Below are 22,909 nucleotides of genomic sequence, written 5' to 3'. Positions count from 1 at the left end.
GTTTGCAGAAATTCCTGGGCTTTGCTAATTTTTATCGTCGCTTCATCTGTAATTTTTCTAGCATTGCCAAACCATTGACCGATTTGACCAAGAAGGGTGCTGATTTGGTTAATTGGTCTTCTGCTGCCGTGGAAGCTTTTCAGGAGTTGAAGCGTCGTTTTTGCTGTGCCCCTGTGTTGTGTCAACCTGATGTTTCTCTTCCGTTCCAGGTCGAGGTTGATGCTTCTGAGATTGGTGCAGGGGCGGTTTTGTCACAGAGAGGTTCTGGTTGCTCAGTGTTCAAACCATGTGCTTTCTTTTCCAGGAAATTTTCTGCTGCTGAGCGTAATTATGATGTGGGCAACCGAGAGTTGCTGGCCATGAAGTGGGCATTCGAGGAGTGGCGTCATTGGCTTGAGGGTGCTAAGCATCGCGTGGTGGTTTTGACTGATCATAAGAACCTTACTTATCTTGAGTCTGCCAAGCGCTTGAATCCTAGACAGGCCTGTTGGTCGTTGTTTTTTGCTCGTTTTGATTTTGTGATTTCATACCTTCCGGGCTCTAAAAATGTGAAGGCGGATGCTCTGTCTAGGAGTTTTGTGCCCGACTCTCCGGGGTTATCTGAGCCGGCGAGTATCCTCAAGGAAGGAGTCATTGTGTCTGCCATCTCCCCTGATTTGCGGAGAGTGTTGCAGAAATTTCAGGCTAATAAACCTGATCGTTGTCCGGCCGAGAAACTGTTCGTCCCTGATAGGTGGACTAGTAAAGTTATCTCTGAACTTCATTGTTCGGTGCTGGCCGGTCATCCAGGAATCTTTGGTACCAGGGAGTTGGTTGCTAGATCCTTCTGGTGGCCATCTCTGTCACGGGATGTGCGTGCTTTTGTGCAGTCCTGTGGAATTTGTGCTAGGGCTAAGCCCTGCTGTTCACGTGCCAGTGGGTTGCTTTTGCCCTTGCCGGTCCCGAAGAGGCCTTGGACACATATTTCGATGGATTTCATTTCTGACCTTCCCGTTTCTCAAAAGATGTCTGTCATTTGGGTGGTCTGTGATCGCTTTTCTAAAATGGTCCATCTGGTGCCCTTGGTTAAATTGCTTTCCTCCTCTGATTTGGTGCCTTTGTTCTTCCAGCATGTGGTTCGTTTACATGGCATTCCTGAGAATATTGTTTCTGACAGAGGTTCCCAGTTTGTCTCGAGGTTCTGGCGAGCCTTTTGTGGTAGGATGGGCATTGACCTATCTTTTTCCTCGGCCTTCCATCCTCAGACTAATGGCCAGACCGAACGAACCAATCAGACCTTGGAAACATATCTGAGATGTTTTGTTTCCGCTGACCAGGATGATTGGGTGTCATTTTTGCCGTTGGCTGAGTTCGCCCTTAATAATCGGGCCAGCTCGGCTACCTTGGTCTCTCCATTTTTCTGCAATTCTGGGTTCCATCCTCGTTTCTCTTCAGGACAGGTTGAGTCTTCGGACTGTCCTGGTGTGGATAATGTGGTGGACAGGTTGCAGCAGATCTGGACTCAGGTAGTGGACAATTTGACCTTGTCCCAGGAGAAGGCTCAGCTTTTCGCTAATCGCAGACGCCGTGTGGGACCCCGACTTCGTGTTGGGGATCTGGTTTGGTTATCTTCTCGTCATATACCTATGAAGGTTTCCTCTCCTAAATTTAAACCTCGTTTTATTGGTCCGTATAGGATTTCTGAGATTCTCAATCCGGTGTCTTTTCGTCTGACCCTCCCAGACTCCTTTTCCATACATAATGTATTCCATAGGTCGTTGTTGAGGAGATACGTGGCACCTATGGTTCCATCTGTGGAGCCTCCTGCCCCTGTTTTGGTGGAGGGGGAATTGGAGTATATTGTGGAGAAGATTTTGGATTCTCGTGTCTCTAGACGGAAACTCCAGTATCTGGTCAAATGGAAGGGTTATGCTCAGGAAGATAATTCCTGGGTTTTTGCCTCTGATGTCCATGCCCCAGATCTTGTTCGTGCCTTTCATGTGGCTCATCCTGGTCGGCCTGGGGGTTCTGGTGAGGGTTCGGTGACCCCTCCTCAAGGGGGGGGTACTGTTGTGAATTCTGTGGCTGAGTTCACTTCTGTGGTCACAAGTGGTATTGCAGTCTCTGGGCTTCCTCCCTCAGGTGTTTTGGTGAGCTCGTTGGCTGCCTTGCTATTTAGCTCCACCTGAGTCTGTCTTCCTTGCTCCTTGTCAATGTTCCAGTGTTGGATCTGAGCTACTGCATCTTTCCTTGGGCCTGCTGCTCTGCTAGATAAGTGCTTCTAGTTTGTTTTCTGTTTTTTTCTGTCCAGCTTGTTATTATCTTTTGCTGGAAGCTCTGAGAAGCAAAGGGGTGCACCGCCGTGCTGTTAGTTCGGCACGGTGGGTCTTTTTGCCCCTTTGCGTGGTTTTCGTTTTAGGGTTTTTTGTAGACTGCATAGTTCTCTTTGCTATCCTCGCTCTGTCTAGAATATCGGGCCTCACTTTGCTGAATCTATTTCATTCCTACGTTTGTCTTTTCATCTTGCTAACAGTCATTATATGTGGGGGCTGCCTATTCCTTTGGGGTATTTCTCTGAGGTAAGTCAGGCTTGTATTTCTATCTTCAGGCTAGTCAGCTCCTCAGGCAGTGCCGAGTTGCATAGGTAGTGGATAGGCGCAATCCACTGCTGCTTCCAGTTGTGTGAGGATAGATCAGGTACTGCAGTCTACAGAGATTCCACGTCTCAGAGCTCGTCCTATTGTTTTGGGTTATTGCCAGATCTCTGTATGTGCGCTGATTACTGCACGCTGTGTTGCCTGATTGCCAGCCATAACAGTGGGCTGAATCCAATCATGAATGGCCTGAACCTTAACCGGATCCATCTCTATAGACGAGGGAGAAAAAATGAAGCCCAAAAAAGAAACCTTCTGCACTCCAAAGAGACACTTAGACTCTTTCACAAACAGGGCATTGTCACGAAGGATCTGAAATACCATCCTGACCTGTTGCACATGAGACTCCCAATCATCGGAAAAAATCAAAATATCGTACAAATATACAATCAAGTACTTATCAATATAAGTCCGGAAAATATCATGCATGAAGGACTGAAAAACAGATGGAGCATTAGAGAGTCCGAATGGCATCACAAGGTATTCAAAATGGCCTTCGGGAGTGTTAAACGCAGTTTTCCATTCATCACCCTGCTTAATACAAACAAGATTATATGCCCCCCGAAGGTCAATCTTAGTAAACCAACTAGCTCCCTTAATCCTAGCAAACAAATCGGTAAGCAAAGGTAAAGGGTATTGAAACTTGACCGTGATTTTATTCAAGAGGCGATAATCAATACAGGGTCTCAAGGAACCATCTTTTTTAGGAACAAAAAAGAACCCCACTCCCAACGGTGAAGAAGATGGCCGAATATGCCCTTTCTCCAAAGACTCCTTAATATAGCTCCGCATGGCGGTATGTTCAGGCACAGATAGATTAAAAAGTCGACCCTTAGGAAACTTACAGCCTGGAATCAAGTCAATAGCACAATCGCAGTCCCTATGCGATGGAAGGAAACTGGACTTGGGCTCATCGAATACATCCTGAAAATCAGACAAAAACTCTGGAATTTCAGAAGAGGAAGAAGAGGAGATTGACATCAAAGGAACATCATTATGAATCCCCTGACAACCCCAACTAGTCACAGACATGGACTTCCAATCCAAAACAGGATTATGTACCTGCAACCACGGAAAACCCAGCACGATAGCATCATGCAAATTATGGAACACCAGAAATCGACAATCTTCCTGATGGGCTGGCGCCATGCGCATGGTCACCTGTGTCCAAAACTGGGGCTTATTTTTAGCCAAGGGTGTAGCATCAATGCCCCTTAAAGGAATAAGGTTCTGCAAAGGCTGCATGGGAAAACCACAACGCCTGGCAAACTCAAAGTCCATTAAGTTCAAGGCGACGCCTGAATCCACAAACGCCATGACAGAAAATGATGACAATGAGCAGATCAAGGACACAGATAACAGAAATTTAGGTTGTACAGTACTGATGGTAAATGAACTGGCGATCCTCTTTGTCCACTTAGGGCAGACTGAAATGACATGAGAAGCGTCGCCACAATAATAACACAACCTATTCTGACGTCTGAAACCTTGTCGTTCCGTTCTAGACAGAATCCTATCACACTGCATTGGCTCAGGAGTCTGCTCTGAGAACAACGCCACAGCGTGCACAGTTCTGCGCTCCCGTAAGCGCCGGTCAATCTGAATGGCCAGAGACATAGAATCACTCAGACCGGAAGGCGTGGGAAACCCCACCATAACATCTTTAACGGATTCAGAAAGACCCTTTCTGAAAATTGCCGCCAAAGCATCGTTATTCCATTTAGTCAACACAGACCATTTTCTGAATTTCTGACAATACAATTCTGCCGCCTCTTGACCCTGAGACAGGGCCAACAAGGTCTTCTCAGCTTGATCCACAGAATTAGGTTCATCATATAATAATCCTAAAGCCTGAAAAAAGGAGTCTACATTAGGCAAAGCCGGATTCCCAGATTCCAGGGAAAACGCCCAATCCTGCGGGTCGCCACGCAGCAGGGAGGTGACGATTTTAACCTGCTGAATGGAATCACCGGAGGATCGAGGTCTCAGAGCAAAAAACAGTTTACAGTTGTTTTTAAAACTCAAACATTTGGACCTGTCTCCAAAAAACAAATCAGGAGTAGGAATCTTCGGCTCTAAAACAGGAGTTTGAACAATATAATCAGAAATACCCTGTACCCTAGCAGCAAGCAGGTCTACACGAGAAACTAATTCCTGAACATCCATGCTTGCACAAGGCTCCTCAGCCACCCAGAGATAAAGAGGGAAGAGAAGATAAAGCAGACTGAAGAAAAAAAAATGGCTCAACACCTTTCTTCCCTTCTTCTGAGATGCATTTAACTTATTATGGGCCAGTTGTACTGTTATGATCCGGTGACCTTGGAGCAGCATGAAAACTTTCACTGAAGTAGGTGGTAACTATACTGACCGCAAATCCTGATCTTAACACCGCAACTAGAAGTAGCCGTGGGGTGTACCTAACAAGCCCTAGACACCTCGTCACAGCCGGAGGACTAAATACCCCTAAAGATGGAAATAGGAATACTATCTTGCCTCAGAGCAGAACCCCAAAGGATAGGCAGCCCCCCACAAATATTGGCTGTGAGTAGGAGAGGAAAGACACACACAGTCAGAAAACAGGATTTAGCACAAGAGGCCACTCTAGCTAAAATAGGAAAGGATAGGACAGAGTTCTGTGCGGTCAGTATTAAAACCCTTCCAAAAATATCCAGAGCAGATTATACAAAAATTCCTCCATCTAACTAAAGATGTGGAACATATATCTGCAAAACCAGAGAATCCTACACTCAGAGCAGGAATACAATCAAAAACAAGCACACAGCTTGTGTGCCATAGAAAAAGAAACAGACACTTATCTTTGCTGAATTGGCAGCTAAGCAGGAGAAGCCAGACAGAGATCAAATACTTCCCAAGAAACATTGACAACTGGCAAGGACTAATGAGTCCTGCAAACCTAAATACTCCAGTCAGAACTGCAATCAGTAGATACACCTGTCCAGGACTGCAGCCCAGAGACAACTGCATTACCACCTACAACCACCGGAGGGAGCCCAAAAGCAGAATTCACAACAGGGAACATTGCCTGAGCAGAAGGAATCCACTGTTTTTCCAGGATAACCTTGTATGCGGTGTAGGGATTTGCTCTGGTAGGCAGTGGCAGGACCGCAGTAATGAGGCAACACACAGTCTAAGAGTCCAAACGTCAGTGGTTTATTAACACTTTAAACAGTCGGTGGCAGAAAGTAAGAGAAAAAAACACAAATATACACCAGCTTGGAGAGCCACTGGTCTGAGACTCACCCCATGGGACGGGCTTAACTAAGGGTCTGACTGGTCAGTGGCGTCCGCCACGTGCCATTCCCAGGGTTGCTATGAGTCTTGTTGCAAACCTTTGCAGCATGTGTAATCTGACAAAACAAAATCAGGCTAACTCCAGCCTAGCTCCTCACACCTTGCATAGACCATAACCACACCCACCGGTGAGGTACCTATCACATGGGCTGATCACGTGATCGTGACATCACTGCAGGTCCTTAACCTTAGGGGAATATAGAAAATGTTCAGCACAGCCGAAGGGAGGAGGTGCACGGTCATAGGTTCCCAAGCCTCAATGTGTAAATAACAAGTGACTGGCACACTCCGGACGTGTTGTGATGCAAAATAGGGGGTTTATTATACATACAGTAAACACAAACGTTTCGGTCGTAACTGGACCTTCATCAGTGTGCTAGATTACTAGTATGTTGGAGGAGCCCCACAAGTTAGAACTAAGATGCATCGGAAGCCTGAAGCTATATAGAATTCAGGTCGTAGAAGCAGTACATAGACGCAGGGGAGTATGTCCCAGGTGGTGCTATCAGAGGAAAGCCTGAAGCTATATAGATCCCAGGTTGTAGAAGCAATTTGCTGATGCAGGGTAGTGTGTCACAGGTGACACTATCCAGTAAATATGAAGCCACGCGGTGTCACCGCTGTTAAGGGCTAAGAGGGAAGTGCACGCTATCAGCCTGATGAATGGAGGGAGCACGCAGTGTCCACTGAGCCTGCACTTGCAGTGGACACTGCGTGCTCCCTCCATTCATCAGGCTGATAGCGTGCACTTCCCTCTTAGCCCTTAACAGCGGTGACACCGCGTGGCTTCATATTTACTGGATAGTGTCACCTGTGACACACTACCCTGCATCAGCAAATTGCTTCTACAACCTGGGATCTATATAGCTTCAGGCTTTCCTCTGATAGCACCACCTGGGACATACTCCCCTGCGTCTATGTACTGCTTCTACGACCTGAATTCTATATAGCTTCAGGCTTCCGATGCATCTTAGTTCTAACTTGTGGGGCTCCTCCAACATACTAGTAATCTAGCACACTGATGAAGGTCCAGTTACGACCGAAACGTTTGTGTTTACTGTATGTATAATAAACCCCCTATTTTGCATCACAACACGTCCGGAGTGTGCCAGTCACTTGTTATTTACTTAACCTTAGGGGAAACCCAGGTCAAATCTTATGCTGCTGGGAGAAATATATCTTCCGTCCAGCACTACACCTTTCACTACACCACATAGGTTTGATTCATACGTCCTTCACAAAGAACATCCTGCCTAATTCCAATTCCAGATCATCACCGATCCTTCACTAAATTTCACTGTGGGTGCAAGACACTGTGGCTTTTACGCCTCTCCAGGTCTCCGTCTAACCATTAGACGGCCAGGTGTTGGGCAAAGCTGAAAATTAGACTCATCAGAGAGGATTACCTTACTCCAGTCCTCTATGGTCCAATCCTTATGGTCTTTGGCAAACCTCAGCCTGGCTCTCCTTTACTTCTCATTGATGAAAGGCTTTTTTTCTAGCTATACATGTCTTGAGTCCTGCCACTAGGAGCCTGTTATGAACTGTTCTTGCCGTGCACTTCACCCCAGCTGCCATTTGCCAGTCCTTTTGTAGGTCGATTGATGTCATTCTGCGGTTGCTGAGTGACACTCAAATCAGATGACGGCCATCCCGGTCAGCGGTGAGTCGTTTTCGCACTCTGCCAGTCTGTAGCTTTGTTGTCCTCAATGTCTGCTGCTTGACCTTGTTGTAATTGACTGCCGCCTTAGAAATTTTAAGGATGGAGGCAACATGACGCTGACTGTGTCCCTCTGCTAGTAAAGTCAGAATTGGGCCCTTCTTTTCCACACGCAAGACTTTTCTTTTTAAGGGTAAGTTCACACAGGGCGTTTTTGCTGCTTTTTAATGCTAATTTTCAGCTGCTTTTTACAGTACCAGCAAAGCCTATAACATTTCAGAAATCTCATGCACACACATTGGTTTTTGTGTGGTCAGTATTTTGTGCTTTGCAGCAGTTTTTTTACATGGGGCATGTCACTTCTTTCAGCGTTTTTTGAGCGTTTTCACCCATTGACTTGAATGAGTGGTGAAAAAACCCTGTAAATATGCTAGGTTGACTTTTCTTGCAGCGTATTTGCTGCAGAAAAATGAAGGACAGCCACATGTGACGTGCGTCCATGCAGCCTGTCATCCAGCAGTGGACCCCCCCATTCACTTGAATGGGGGGTCCGACATTAGTGTTTGACATGCTGTCATATGCATCACAGGTATAAACTTCACCTCTGATCACTGGTGTCAGCTGATGTGACAACTGCTCCCATCATCTGACACCTATAGCCGCTAAGTACAGTGACAGCAGGAGCTGTGGATGGGAGTTTTCATCTGCCGCTCCACGAACAAACAGCAACCGAAAACCACCGCAGTGAAGGCCTGGCAGAGCATCAAAAAGGAGGAAACAGCGTCTGGTGATGTCCATGAGTTCAAGACTTCAGGCAGTCATTGCCAACAAAGGGTTTTCAACCAAGTACTAAAAATGAACATTTTATTTACAATTATTGAATCTGTCCAATTACTTTTGGTCCCTTTAAAAACAGGGTGGCACATGTTAAGGAGCTGAAACTCCTAAACCCTTCATCCAATTTTAATGTGGCTACCCTCAAACGAAAGCTGAAAGTCTGAACTTCAACTGCATCTGAATTGTTTTGTTTAAAATTCATTGTGGTAATGTCTACAACCAAAATTAGAAAAATGTTGTCTCTGTCCAAATATATATGGACCTAACTGTAATCATAGTAACATATTGTAGTTAGCAAGGCCGAAAAAAGCCATGTGTCCATCCAGATCAGCCTATAATGCGTCAGAATAAACCCCCAGATCTACGTCCTTCTACAGAACCTAATAATTGTATGATACAATATTGTTCTGCTCCAGGAAGACATCCAGGCCTCTCTTGAACCCCTCGACTGAGTTCGCCATCACCACCTCCTCAGGCAAGCAATTCCAGATTCTCACTGCCCTAACGGTAAAGAATCCTTGCCTAAGATTGCCTTGCGCAGGCGTGTACTACGAAGGACAGAGAATGAACTTCAATCCAACATTGCGGCCAGCATGCAGCCAGCGGGTAAGGAAAGGGTGAATCAAACACCTGAAAACTCCGCCCATATGACCGAAAACCGGTCCCGCCAAATTCAGGTGACAGGTTCCCTTTAACTTGGATCCCCAAGTCCTTCTCCCTGTCAGATTTACCCAGTGGTTTCCCGTTCAGTGTGTAATGGTGATATTGATTCCTTCTTCCCATGTGTATAACCTTACATTTATCATTGTTAAACCTCATCTGCCACCTTTCAGCCCAAGTTTCCAACTTATCCAGATCCATCTGTAGCAGAATACTATCTTCTCTTGTATTAACTGCTTTACATAGTTTTGTATCATCTGCAAATATCGATATTTTACTGTGTAAACCTACCAGATCATTAATGAATATGTTGAAGAGAAAAGGTCTCAACACCGACCCCTGCAGTCCCCAAATGGGCTTTTCTTCTATCTATCTTTATATACATATACATATAAATATACACTGATCAAAGAAATAAAGGGAACACTAAAGCAACAGAATATAACTCCAAGTAAATCAAACCTCTGTGAAACCAAACTGTCCACTTAGGACACAACACTGTTTGACAATCAATTTCACATGCTGTTGTGTAAATGGAATAGACAACAGATGGGAATTATTGGCAATTATCAAGACCCCCTCAATAAAGGAGCGGTTCTGCAGGTGGGGACCACAGAGCACATCTCAGTACCAATGCTTTCTGGCTGATGTTTTGGTCACTTTTGAATGTTAGTTGTGCTTTCACACTTGTGGTAGCATGAGACGGACTCTACAACCCACATAAGAGGCTCAGGTAGTGCAGCTCATCCAGGATGGCACATCAATGCGAGCTGTGGAAAGAAGGTTTGCTGTGTCTGTCAGCGTAGTGTCCAGAGGCTGGAGGCGCTACCAGGAGACAGGCCAGTACACCAGGATACATGGAGGGGGCCGTAGGAGGGCAACAACCCAGCAGCAGGACCGCTACCTCAGCCTTTGTGCAAGGAGGAACAGGATGAGCACTGCCAGAGCCCTGCAAAATGCCCTCCAGCAGGCCACAAATGTGCATGTGTCGGCACAAATGGTTTGAAACCGACTTCATGAGGAAGGTCTGAGTGCCCGACGTCCACAGATGGGGGTTGTGCTCACAGCCCAACACCGTGCAGGACGCTTGGCATTTGCCACAGAACACCAGGATTGGCAAATTCACCACTGGCACCCTGTGCTCTTCACAGATGAAAGCAGGTTCACGCTGAGCACATGTGACAGACGTGACAGAGTCTGGAGACGCCGTGGAGAGCGATCTGCTGCCTGCAACATCCTTGACATGACCGGTTTGGCAGTGGGTCAGTAATGGTGTGGGGTGGCATTTCTTTGGAGGGCCGCACAGCCCCCCATGTGCTCGCCAGAGGTAGCCTGACTGCCATTAGGTACCGAGATGAGATCCTCAGACCCCTTGTGAGACCATATGCTGGTGCGGTTGGCCCTGGGTTCCTCCTAATGCAGGACAATGCCAGACCTCATGTGGCTGGAGTGTCAGCAGTTCCTGCAAGATGAAGGCATTGAAGCTATGGACTGGCCCGCCCGTTCCCCAGACCTGAATTCGATTGAACACATCTGGGACATGATGTCTCAATTAGTGTTAACCGAGTGTACTCGTTGCTCGGGTGTCCTCCGAGTATTTATGACTGCTTGGAGATTTAGTTTTCATCACGGCAGCTGAATGATTTACAGCTACTAGTCAGCTTGATTACATGTGGGAATTCCCTAGCAACCAGGCAACCCCCACTTGTACTTATGCTGGCTAACCAGATATAAATCAATCAGCTGAGGCGAGGAAAAACTAAATCTCCGAGCACTTAAAAATACTCGGAGGACACCCGAGCGTGCTCGAGAAATCTCGAGTAACGAGTATATTCGCTCATCACTAGTCTCAATCCATCCACCAACGTCACGTTGCACCACAGACTGTCCAGGAGTTGGCGGATACTTTAGTCCAAGTCTGGGAGGAGATCCCTCAGGAGACCATCCGCCGCCTCATCAGGAGCATGCCCAGGCATTGTAGGGAGGTCATACAGACACGTGGAGGCCACACACACTACTGAGCATTATTCCCTTGTCTTGAGGCATTTCCACTGAAGTTGGATCAGCCTGTAATTTTATTTTCTACTTTGAATTTGAGTATCGTTCCAAATTCAGGCCTCCATTGGTTAATAAATTTGAGTTCCATTGATCATTTTTGGGTGATTTTGTTGTCAACACATTCAATTTTGTACAGAACAAGGAATTCAATGAGAATATTTCATTCATTCAGATCTAGGATGTGTTATTTGAGTGTTCCCCTTATTCTTTTGAGTGTGGGTGTATATACAGTACAGACCAAAAGTTTGGACACACTTTCTCATTTGAAGATTTTCCTGTATTTTCATGACTATGAAAATTGTACATTCACACTGAAGACATCAAAACTATGAATTAACACATGAGGAATTATATACTTAACAAGAAAGTGTGAAACAACTGAAATTATGTCTTATATTCTAGGTTCTTCAAAGTAGCTACCTTTTGCTTTGATGACTGCTTTGCACACTCTTGGCATTCTCTTGATGAGCTTCAAGAGGTAGTCACCGGGAATGGTTTTCACTTCACAGGTGTGCCCTGTCAGGGTTAATAAGTGGGATTTCTTGCCTTATAAATGGGGTTCGGACCATCAGTTGTGTTGAGCAGAAGTCTGGTGGATACACAGCTGATAGTCCTACTGAATAGACTGTTAGCTGCTTTTTTGCCATAATACAAATTCTAAGTAAAGAAAAACGAGTGGCCATCATTACTTTAAGAAATGAAGGTCAGTCAGTCCGAAAAATTGGGAAAAACTTTGAAAGTTTTCCCAAGTGCAGTGGCAAAAACCATCAAGCGCTACAAAGAAACTGGCTCACATGAGGACCGCCCCAGGAAAGGAAGACCAAGAGTCACCTCTGCTTCTGAGGATAAGTTTATCCGAGTCATCAGCCTCAGAAATCGCAGGTTAACAGCAGCTCAGATTAGAGACCAGGTCAATGCCACACAGAGTTCTAGCAGCAGACACATCTCTACAACAACTGTTAAGAGGAGACTTTGTGCAGCAGGGCTTCATGGTAAAATAGCTGCTAGGAAACCACTGCTAAGGACAGGCAACAAGCAGAAGAGACTTGTTTGGGCTAAAGAACACAAGGAATGGACATTAGACCAGTGGAAATCTGTGCTTTGGTCTGATGAGTCCAAATTTGAGATCTTTGGTTCCAACCACCGTGTCTTTGTGCGGCGCAGAAAAGGTGAATGGATGGAGTCTACATGCCTGGTTCCCACCGTGAAGCATGGAGGAGGAGGTGTGATGGTGTGGGGAGGCTTTGCTGGTGGCACTGTTGGGGATTTATTCAAAATTGAAGGCATACTGAACCAGCATGGCTACCACAGCATCTTGCAGCGGCATGCTATTCCATCCGGTTTGCGTTTAGTTGGACCATCATTTATTTTTCAACAGGACAACGACCCCAAACACCTCCAGGCTGTGTAAGGGCTATTTGACCAAGAAGGAGAGTGATGGGGTGCTGCGCCAGATGACCTGGCCCCCACAGTCACCAGACTTGAACCCAATCAAGATGGTTTGGGGTGAGCTGGACCGCAGAGTGAAGGCAAAAGGGCCAACAAGTGATAAGCATCTCTGGGAACTCCTTCAAGATTGTTGGAAGACCATTCCCGGTGACTACCTCTAGAAGCTCATCAAGAGAATGCCAAGAGTGTGCAAAGCAGTCATGAAAGCAAAAGGTGGCTACTTCGAAGAACCTAGAATATAAGACATATCTTCAGTTGTTTCACACTTTTTTGTTAAGTATATAATTCCACATATGTTAATTCATAGTTTTGATGCCTTCAGTGTGAATGTACAATTTTCATAGTCATGAAAATACAGAAAAATCTTGAAATGAGAAGGTGTGTCCAAACTTTTGGTCTGTACTGAATATGTATATATATATATATATATATATATATATATACACTGTATGTGTGTGTTTTGAGTAATATTTCCTTTGAAAACAAAGTGTAAATGACAGAGAATTGCTGTATGTAAAGCTCATGTTAAAATCGGATAGCAATCACACCGCATACGGATGTCATACGTATACATAGATGCGAGGAAGTCGCATCAGCGCATTGCAAATGGATTACACACTCGTGTGACTCTTGGCAGGGAGACTCGGACCGATTTTTCATACGGTAAGTGTGACCATGGCCTTATACAGATGGGAAAATGTCCTAAACAGCAGAGGTGTGAATATCTTATAATGGTGCCAAAATAAATAAAACACAGACAGAATGTACCACATGGCAGGTATGGTGACTGACTAATAGGCTTGGGGACCTGGACCTAGCTACAATGAAGCACAGTGCCTATCTGTGTCTGTGCAAGCAAAAGGGCAGCCTGGTAGCCCAACATTGAGATGTCATCATCCCAACTTTGAGGTTGACTAGTAGATTTTAAATCACTGAAGAAAGTGTTGGATTTGTGGCCCCCAAAGGCTGCAATATCCCCCTGACTACATGCACTATGTAAACCTTTTCACCTAAATGACATTGTCACCCATCAGTCATCAAAAACCTACAGGTATCACTCATCCATCCTCCCAAACCTACAAGTATCACTCATCCATCCTCCAAAACCTACAATTATCACTCATCCAGCATCAGAACCAACAAGGGTTACTCATCCAGCATCAGAACCAACAAGGGTTACTCATCCATCTGCAGAACCAACAAGGGTTACTCATCCAGCCTTGATACCAACATAAGTTACTCATCCATCTGCAGAGCATACAAGTATCATTCATCCATCCTCAGAACCTACAAGCGTCACTCATCCATCCTCCAGAACTAACAAGTATCACTCATCCATCCTCCAGAACCTGCAGGTGTCACTCATTCAACGTCCAGAACCCACAAGTGTCACTCATCCATTCCCCAGAACCAGCAAGTATCACTCATCCATAATCAGAACCTACTTTTATCACTCATCTGTACTCTGAACCCACAGGTGTCATGTATCCATTATACAGAGCCTACAAGAATAACTCATCCATCCTCCAGAACCTACGTGTCCCTCAACCATCATCCAGAACCTACAAGTGTCATTCATCCATCCTCAGAACCAATAAGTGTCACTGATCCATCCTCCAGAATCAACAAGTATCACTCATCCATCATCAGGAACCTACACATATCACTCATTCCTCTTCAGAACCTACAAGTGTCCCACATCCAACCTCTAGAACCTACATGTATCACTCATCCATCCTAAGAACAAGTGTTAGGGCTCCTTTTCACTTGCGAGACATACGGCCGAGTCTCGCAGGTTAAAACCCTCCTCTGGTGCCGGCACTCCAGAGCGGAGCGTGCGGCTGCATAGCAACACATGGAGCTGCACGCTCCGCTCCCAAATGCCGGCGCCAGAGGAGGGTTTTAACCTGCGAGACACGGCTGTATGTCTCGCAAGTGAAAAGGAGACCTTACTCTTCCCTCCTCCGAACATACAAGTGTCACTCATGTATCTTCAGGACCTACAATTGTCAGTCATCCATCTTCAGAGCCAACAAATGTCACTCATCCATGTTCCAGAACCTACAAGTGTCACTCATCCAACCTCCAGAACCCACATGTTACTCATCCATGCTTCAGAACCTACGAATGTCACCCATCCATCCTCAGAACCTACAAGTGCCACACATCCAACATCTAGAACCTACATGTATCACTCATCCATCCTGAGAACAAGTGTTACTCTTCCATCCTCCGAAGCTACAAGTGTCACTCATGTATCTTCAGGACCTACAAATATCACTCATCCATGCTTCAGAAGCTACAAATGTCACCCATCCATCCTCAGAACCTACAAGTGCCACACATCCAACATCTAGAAGCTACATGTATCACTCATCCATTCTGAGAACAAGTGTTACTCTTCCATCCTCCGAACCTACAAGTGTCACTCATGTATCTCGAGGACCTACAAATATCACTCATCCATGCTTCAGAACCTACAAATGTCACCCATCCATCCTCAGAACCTACAAGTGCCACACATCCAACATCTAGAAGCTACATGTATCACTCATCCATTCTGAGAACAAGTGTTACTCTTCCATCCTCCGAACCTACAAGTGTCACTCATGTATCTCGAGGACCTACAAATATCACTCATCCATGCTTCAGAACCTACAAATGTCACCCATCCATCCTCAGAACCTACAAGTGCCACACATCCAACATCTAGAACCTACATGTATCACTCATCCATCCTGAGAACAAGTGTTACTCTTCCATCCTCCGAACCTACAAGTGTCACTCATGTATCTTCAGGACCTACAAATATCACTCATCCATGCTTCAGAAGCTACAAATGTCACCCATCCATCCTCAGAACCTACAAGTGCCACACATCCAACATCTAGAAGCTACATGTATCACTCATCCATTCTGAGAACAAGTGTTACTCTTCCATCCTCCGAACCTACAAGTGTCACTCATGTATCTCGAGGACCTACAAATATCACTCATCCATGCTTCAGAACCTACAAATGTCACCCATCCATCCTCAGAACCTACAAGTGCCACACATCCAACATCTAGAAGCTACATGTATCACTCATCCATTCTGAGAACAAGTGTTACTCTTCCATCCTCCGAACCTACAAGTGTCACTCATGTATCTCGAGGACCTACAAATATCACTCATCCATGCTTCAGAACCTACAAATGTCACCCATCCATCCTCAGAACCTACAAGTGCCACACATCCAACATCTAGAACCTACATGTATCACTCATCCATCCTGAGAACAAGTGTTACTCTTCCATCCTCCGAACCTACAAGTGTCACTCATGTATCTTCAGGACCTACAAATATCACTCATCCATGCTTCAGAACCTACAAGTGTCACTTTCCTTGCACATTTCTGGTGGCATCATTCCTAGATAAGATTGTTGATAAAACTACATCTATTGATTGGCCGAATTCTGATTGATCATCATATGAGTATTTTTAGCAGAAGGTGGATGTCAGAACAATGTGCACAGGGATATAACCCGCGGTGCAGAATCTATCACTGAGGAAACATGATGGTGGGCACCATGGTACTGGGTGGCCAATGATGTACAGAGCAGCCCATGTCCATGGCAGATACAGATACGAGTAGTCTATAGCCACGATATGTAAGCGTTCCCCCGAACCACCTGCACTTGGTTTTCCCAAGAGTAAGGATTCTAATAAGTGACCATCCGGCTGCGGGTGCTGCCCGCCTGTCCCCCCAAAATGACCACTCTCGTCAGAATATATGTTTACCTGCTGTCGGAGCCCATAGACCCTCTGCCGTCTGTGACGCCGGACCTGGCACGGATATTTAAGAAGCCTGACAGCCTGATCTTATTATAGACACACAGGGACAACTGCGTCCTGTCAAATGTCACAGACGGCCGCCATCAGTGTAATGGGCTGAGCCCTGGACCATGCACAGTTCTGAGAAAGGGGGTAACAGAAAGGTCCAAGACCCGAACCACAAAGAGCCCTGAGATAGGGGGTAACAGAACGGACTGAGAACTGCACCAAACAGCCCTGAGATAGGGGGTAACAGAACGGACTGAGAACTGCACCAAACAGCCCTGAGATAGGGGGTAACAGAAAGGTCCAAGCCCTGGACCAAACAGCCCTGAGATAGGGGGTAACAGAACGGACTGAGAACTGCACCAAACAGCCCTGAGATAGGGGGTAACAGAACGGACTGAGAACTGCACCAAACAGCCCTGAGATAGGGGGTAACAGAACGGACTGAGAACTGCACCAAACAGCCCTGAGATAGGGGGTAACAGAACGGACTGAGAACTGCACCAAACAGCCCTGAGATAGGGGGTAACAGATCGGGCTGAGAACCGCACAAACAGCCCTGAGATAGGGGGTAACAGAATGGGCTGAGCCCCAGACCATGCACAACCCTGAGATAGGGGGTAACAGAACGGACTGAGAACTGCACCAAACAGCCCTGAGATAGGGGGTAACAGAACGGACTGAGAACTGCACCAAACAGCCCTGAGATAGGGGGTAACAGAATGGGCTGAGCCCCAGACCATGCACAACCCTGAGATAGGGGGTAACAGAAAGGTCCAAGCCCTGGACCACACACAGTCCTGAGATAGGGGGTAACAGAACGGGCTGAGAACTGCACCAAACAGCCCTGAGATAGGGGGTAACAGAACGGACTGAGAACTGCACCAAACAGCCCTGAGATAGGGGGTAACAGATCGGGCTGAGAACCGCACAAACAGCCCTGAGATAGGGGGTAACAGAATGGGCTGAGCCCCAGACCATGCACAACCCTGAGATAGGGGGTAACAGAAAGGTCCAAGCCCTGGACCACATACAGTCCTGAGATAGGGGGTAACAGATCGGACTGAGAACTGCACCAAACAGCCCTGAGATAGGGGGTAACAGAACGGACTGAGAACTGCACCAAACAGCCCTGAGATAGGGGGTAACAGAAAGGTCCAAGCCCTGGACCAAACAGCCCTGAGATAGGGGGTAACAGAACGGACTGAGAACTGCACCAAACAGCCCTGAGATAGGGGGTAACAGAACGGACTGAGAACTGCACCAAACAGCCCTGAGATAGGTGGTAACAGATCGGGCTGAGAACCGCACAAACAGCCCTGAGATAGGGGGTAACAGAAAGGTCCAAGCCTTGGACCAAACAGCCCTGAGATAGGGGGTAACAGAACAGGCTGAGAACTGCACCAAACAGCCCTGAGATAGGGGGTAACAGAACAGGCTGAGAACTGCACCAAACAGCCCTGAGATAGGGGGTAACAGATCGGGCTGAGAACCGCACAAACAGCCCTGAGATAGGGGGTAACAGAAAGGTCCAAGCCCTGGACCAAACAGCCCTGAGATAGGGGGTAACAGAACGGACTGAGAACTGCACCAAACAGCCCTGAGATAGGGGGTAACAGAACAGGCTGAGAACTGCACCAAACAGCCCTGAGATAGGGGGTAACAGAACGGGCTGAGAACTGCACCAAACAGCCCTGAGATAGGGGGTAACAGAACGGGCTGAGAACTGCACCAAACAGCCCTGAGATAGGGGGTAACAGAATGGGCTGAGAATTGCACCAAACAGCTCTGAGATAGGGGGTAACAGAACAGGCTGAGAACTGCACCAAACAGCCCTGAGATAGGGGGTAACAGAACCGGCGGAGAACTGCACCAAACAGCCCTGAGATAGGGGGTAACAGAACAGGCTGAGAACTGCACCAAACAGCCCTGAGATAGGGGGTAACAGAACAGGCTGAGAACTGCACCAAACAGCCCTGAGATAGGGGGTAACAGAACGGGCTGAGAACTGCACCAAACAGCCCTGAGATAGGGGGTAACAGAATGGGCTGAGAATTGCACCAAACAGCTCTGAGATAGGGGGTAACAGAACAGGCTGAGAACTGCACCAAACAGCCCTGAGATAGGGGGTAACAGAACAGGCTGAGAACTGCACCAAACAGCCCTGAGATAGGGGGTAACAGAACGGGCTGAGAACTGCACCAAACAGCCCTGAGATAGGGGGTAACAGAATGGGCTGAGAATTGCACCAAACAGCTCTGAGATAGGGGGTAACAGAACAGGCTGAGAACTGCACCAAACAGCCCTGAGATAGGGGGTAACAGAACAGGCTGAGAACTGCACCAAACAGCCCTGAGATAGGGGGTAACAGAACGGGCTGAGAACTGCACCAAACAGCCCTGAGATAGGGGGTAACAGAACGGGCTGAGAACTGCACCAAACAGCCCTGAGATAGGGGGTAACAGAATGGGCTGAGAATTGCACCAAACAGCCCTGAGATAGATGGTAACAGAATGGGCTGAGCCCCGGACCATGCGCAGCTCTGAGATAGGGGGTAACAGAACAGGCCAAACCTTGGACCACACACAGCCATGAGATAGGGGGTAACAGAACAGGCTGATAACCGGACCATACACGGCCCTGAGATGGGTGGGGGGAAGGTAACAGATCGGGCTGAGTCCAGAAGCACACACAGCCCGAATATATGGCACAGGCCAAACAACGGACCATACTCAGATAATGGGAGTAAGAGAATGGGCCGAGCCCCGGACCATACATAGTAACATAGTTAGTAAGGCCGAAAAAGCCATGTGTCCATCCAGTTCAGCCTATATTCCATCATAATAAATCCCCAGATCTACGTCCTTCTACAGAACCTAATAATTGTATGATACAATATTGTTCTGCTCCAGGAAGACATCCAGGCCTCTCTTGAACCCCTCGACTGAGTTCGCCATCACCACCTCCTCAGGCAAGCAATTCCAGATTCTCACTGCCCTAACAGTAAAGAATCCTCTTCTATGTTGGTGGAAAAACCTTCTCTCCTCCAGACGCAAAGAATGCCCCCTTGTGCCCGTCACCTTCCTTGGTATAAACAGATCCTCAGCGAGATATTTGTATTGTCCCCTTATATACTTATACATGGTTATTAGATCGCCCCTCAGTCGTCTTTTTTCTAGACTAAATAATCCTAATTTCGCTAATCTATCTGGGTATTGTAGTTCTCCCATCCCCTTTATTAATTTTGTTGCCCTCCTTTGTACTCTCTCTAGTTCCATTATATCCTTCCTGAGCACCGGTGTCCAAAACAGTACAGCACAGAATGGGCCGAGCCCCGGACCACACCCAGCCCTGAGATAGGGGGTAACAGAATTGGCCGAGCCCCAGACCACACCCAGCCCTGAGATAGGGGGTAACAGAATTGGCCGAGCCCCGGACCACACCCAGCCCTGAGATAGGGGGTAACAGAATTGGCCGAGCCCCGGACCACACCCAGCCCTGAGATAGGGGGTAACAGAATTGGCCGAGCCCCGGACCACACCCAGCCCTGAGATAGGGGGTAACAGAATTGGCCGAGCCCCGGACCACACCCAGCCCTGAGATAGGGGGTAATAGAATTGACCGAGCCCCAGACCATACACAGCCCTGAGATAGGGGGTAACAGAATTGGCCGAGCCCCGGACCATACACAGCCCTGAGATAGGGGGTAATAGAATTGGCCGAGCCCCGGACCACACCCAGCCCTGAGATAGGGGGTAACAGAATTGGCCGAGCCCCGGACCACACCCAGCCCTGAGATAGGGGGGTAACAGAATTGGCCGAGCCGCGGACCACACCCAGCCCTGAGATAGGGGGTAATAGAATTGGCCGAGCCCCGGACCATACACAGCCCTGAGATAGGGGGTAATAGAATTGGCCGAGCCCCGGACCACACCCAGCCCTGAGATAGGGGGTAATAGAATTGGCCGAGCCCCGGACCACACCCAGCCCTGAGATAGGGGGTAACAGAATTGGCCGAGCCCCGGACCACACCCAGCCCTGAGATAGGGGGGTAACAGAATTGGCCGAGCCCCAGACCATACACAGCCCTGAGATAGGGGGTAATAGAATTGGCCGAGCCCCGGACCACACCCAGCCCTGAGATAGGGGGGTAACAGAATTGGCTGAGCCCCAGACCACACCCAGCCCTGAGATAGGGGGTAACAGAATTGGCCGAGCCCCGGACCATACACAGCCCTGAGATAGGGGGGTAACAGAATTGGCCGAGCCCCGGACCACACCCAGCCCTGAGATAGGGGGGTAACAGAATTGGCCGAGCCCCGGACCACACCCAGCCCTGAGATAGGGGGTAACAGAACGGACCGAGCCCTGGACCACACCCAGCCCTGAGATAGGGGGGTAACAGAATTGGCCGAGCCCCGGACCACACCCAGCCCTGAGATAGGGGGTAACAGAATTGGCCGAGCCCCGGACCACACCCAGCCCTGAGATAGGGGGTAATAGAATTGGCCGAGCCCCGGACCACACCCAGCCCTGAGATAGGGGGTAATAGAATTGGCCGAGCCCCAGACCACACCCAGCCCTGAGATAGGGGGTAATAGAATTGGCCGAGCCCCGGACCACACCCAGCCCTGAGATAGGGGGTAACAGAATTGGCCGAGCCCCGGACCACACCCAGCCCTGAGATAGGGGGTAATAGAATTGGCCGAGCCCCGGACCACACCCAGCCCTGAGATAGGGGGTAATAGAATTGGCCGAGCCCCAGACCACACCCAGCCCTGAGATAGGGGGGTAACAGAATTGGCCGAGCCCCGGACCATACACAGCCCTGAGATAGGGGGTAACAGAATTGGCCGAGCCCCGGACCACACCCAGCCCTGAGATAGGGGGTAACAGAATTGGCCGAGCCCCGGACCACACCCAGCCCTGAGATAGGGGGTAACAGAACGGACCGAGCCCTGGACCATACACAGACAGGATATAGGGGGCAACAGAACAGACCGAGCCCTGGACCACACACAGCCCTGAGATAGGGGGTAACAGAATTGGCTGAGCCCCGGACCACACACACCCTATATATAGGGGGTAACAGAACGGACCAAGCCCTGGACTATACACAGCCTGAATATAGGGGGTAACAGAAAGGGCAGAGCCACAGATCACACACAGCCCGGATATAGGGGGCAACAGAATGGGCCGAGTTCCGGACCGCTCACACACAGACCTGAGATGCGGGTAAGAGATCGGGCCGAGCTGAGGACCACACACAGCCTGGACAGAGGGATGTACACGATATGGGGGGCACACATGGATCCAGGTGTACAGTGAGGGGACACCAGATAGCGACGCGCGTGCACTATAGACATTAATGACCACAGGGTCCGATCTGGGATTGACCGCGGTTTATTATTGACCCGGTTGTGTAGAGTCGGCTGCAGGGTCTGGGGGTCTCCTTGGGGGCTGGACTGTTCTTGGAGGCGGCGTCCATTCTGCATGATCCGGATGTTTTCAGTGATTCACTTTTATGTCCCATTCACCTAACCGATGTCTGAAAGAGAAAAGGAAAATGATAAAAATTAACCCCTTCATGACCATGGGATTTTTCGTTTTTCCGTGTTCGTTTTTCACTCCCCTCCTTCCCAGAGCCATAACTTTTTTATTTTTCCGGCAATTTGGCCATGTGAGGGCTTATTTTTTGCGGGACGAGTTGTACTTTTGAACGACATCATTGGTTTTAGCATGTCGTGTACTAGAAAACGGGAAAAAAAATCCAAGTGCGGTGAAATTGCAAAAAAAGTGCAATCCCACATTGGTTTTTTGTTTGGCTTTTTTGCTAGGTTCACTAAATGCTAAAACTGACCTGCCATTATGATTCTCCAGGTCATTACGAGTTCATAGACACCTAACATGACTAGGTTATTTTTTATCTAAGTGGTGAAAAACAATTCCAAACTTTGCTAAAAAAAAAAAAAAAAATTGCGCCATTTTCCGATACCCGTAGCGTCTCCATTTTTTGTGATCTGGGGTCGGTTGAGGGCTTATTTTTTGCGTGCCGAGATGACGTTTTTAATGATAGCATTTCAGTGCAGATACGTTCTTTTGATCGCCCGTTATTGCATTTTAATGCAATGTCGCGGCGACCAGAAAAACGTAATTCTGGCGTTTTGAATTTTTTTCCCGCTACACCGTTTAGCGATCAGGTTAATGCTTTTTTTTAGTTGATAGATCGGGCGATTCTGAGCGCGGCGATACCAAATATGCGTAGATTTTATATTTTTTTAATTGATTTATTTTGATTGGGGCGAAAGGGGGGTGATTTAAACTTTTATATTTTTTTAATTTTTTTCACATTTTTTTTTACTTTTTTTTTTTACTTTTGCCATGCTTCAATAGCCTCCATGGGAGGCTGGAAGCAGGCATAGCACGATCGGCTCTGCTACATAGCAGCGATCTGCTGATCGCTGCTATGTAGCAGAATTG

General features: G+C 47.7%; 2 protein-coding genes across 2 annotated transcripts in view; both read right to left on the bottom strand.

Moving 5' to 3' along the window:
* ART1 (ADP-ribosyltransferase 1) overlaps window positions 1-16,421 on the bottom strand; it is a 68,907-nt gene extending 52,486 nt beyond the window's left edge. The window contains exon 1 of the mRNA XM_069759566.1: window positions 16,391-16,421. Within this exon, the coding sequence (XP_069615667.1) occupies window positions 16,391-16,407 (17 nt within the window). The 5' untranslated portion in view covers window positions 16,408-16,421. The remainder of the gene's footprint in view (window positions 1-16,390) is intronic.
* Window positions 16,422-21,816: 5,395 nt separating this feature from the next.
* The window catches only part of RSPH1 (radial spoke head component 1), a 34,855-nt gene continuing 33,762 nt past the window's right edge, over window positions 21,817-22,909 (bottom strand). Inside the window, exon 9 of the mRNA XM_069759565.1 lies at window positions 21,817-21,977. Coding sequence (XP_069615666.1) covers window positions 21,967-21,977 — 11 coding nt within the window. The 3' untranslated portion in view covers window positions 21,817-21,966. The remainder of the gene's footprint in view (window positions 21,978-22,909) is intronic.

Source organism: Ranitomeya imitator, chromosome 3, assembly GCF_032444005.1.
Source record: "Ranitomeya imitator isolate aRanImi1 chromosome 3, aRanImi1.pri, whole genome shotgun sequence".
Lineage (NCBI taxonomy): Eukaryota > Metazoa > Chordata > Amphibia > Anura > Dendrobatidae > Ranitomeya > Ranitomeya imitator.
This window is presented reverse-complemented; position numbering and strand designations above follow the sequence as displayed.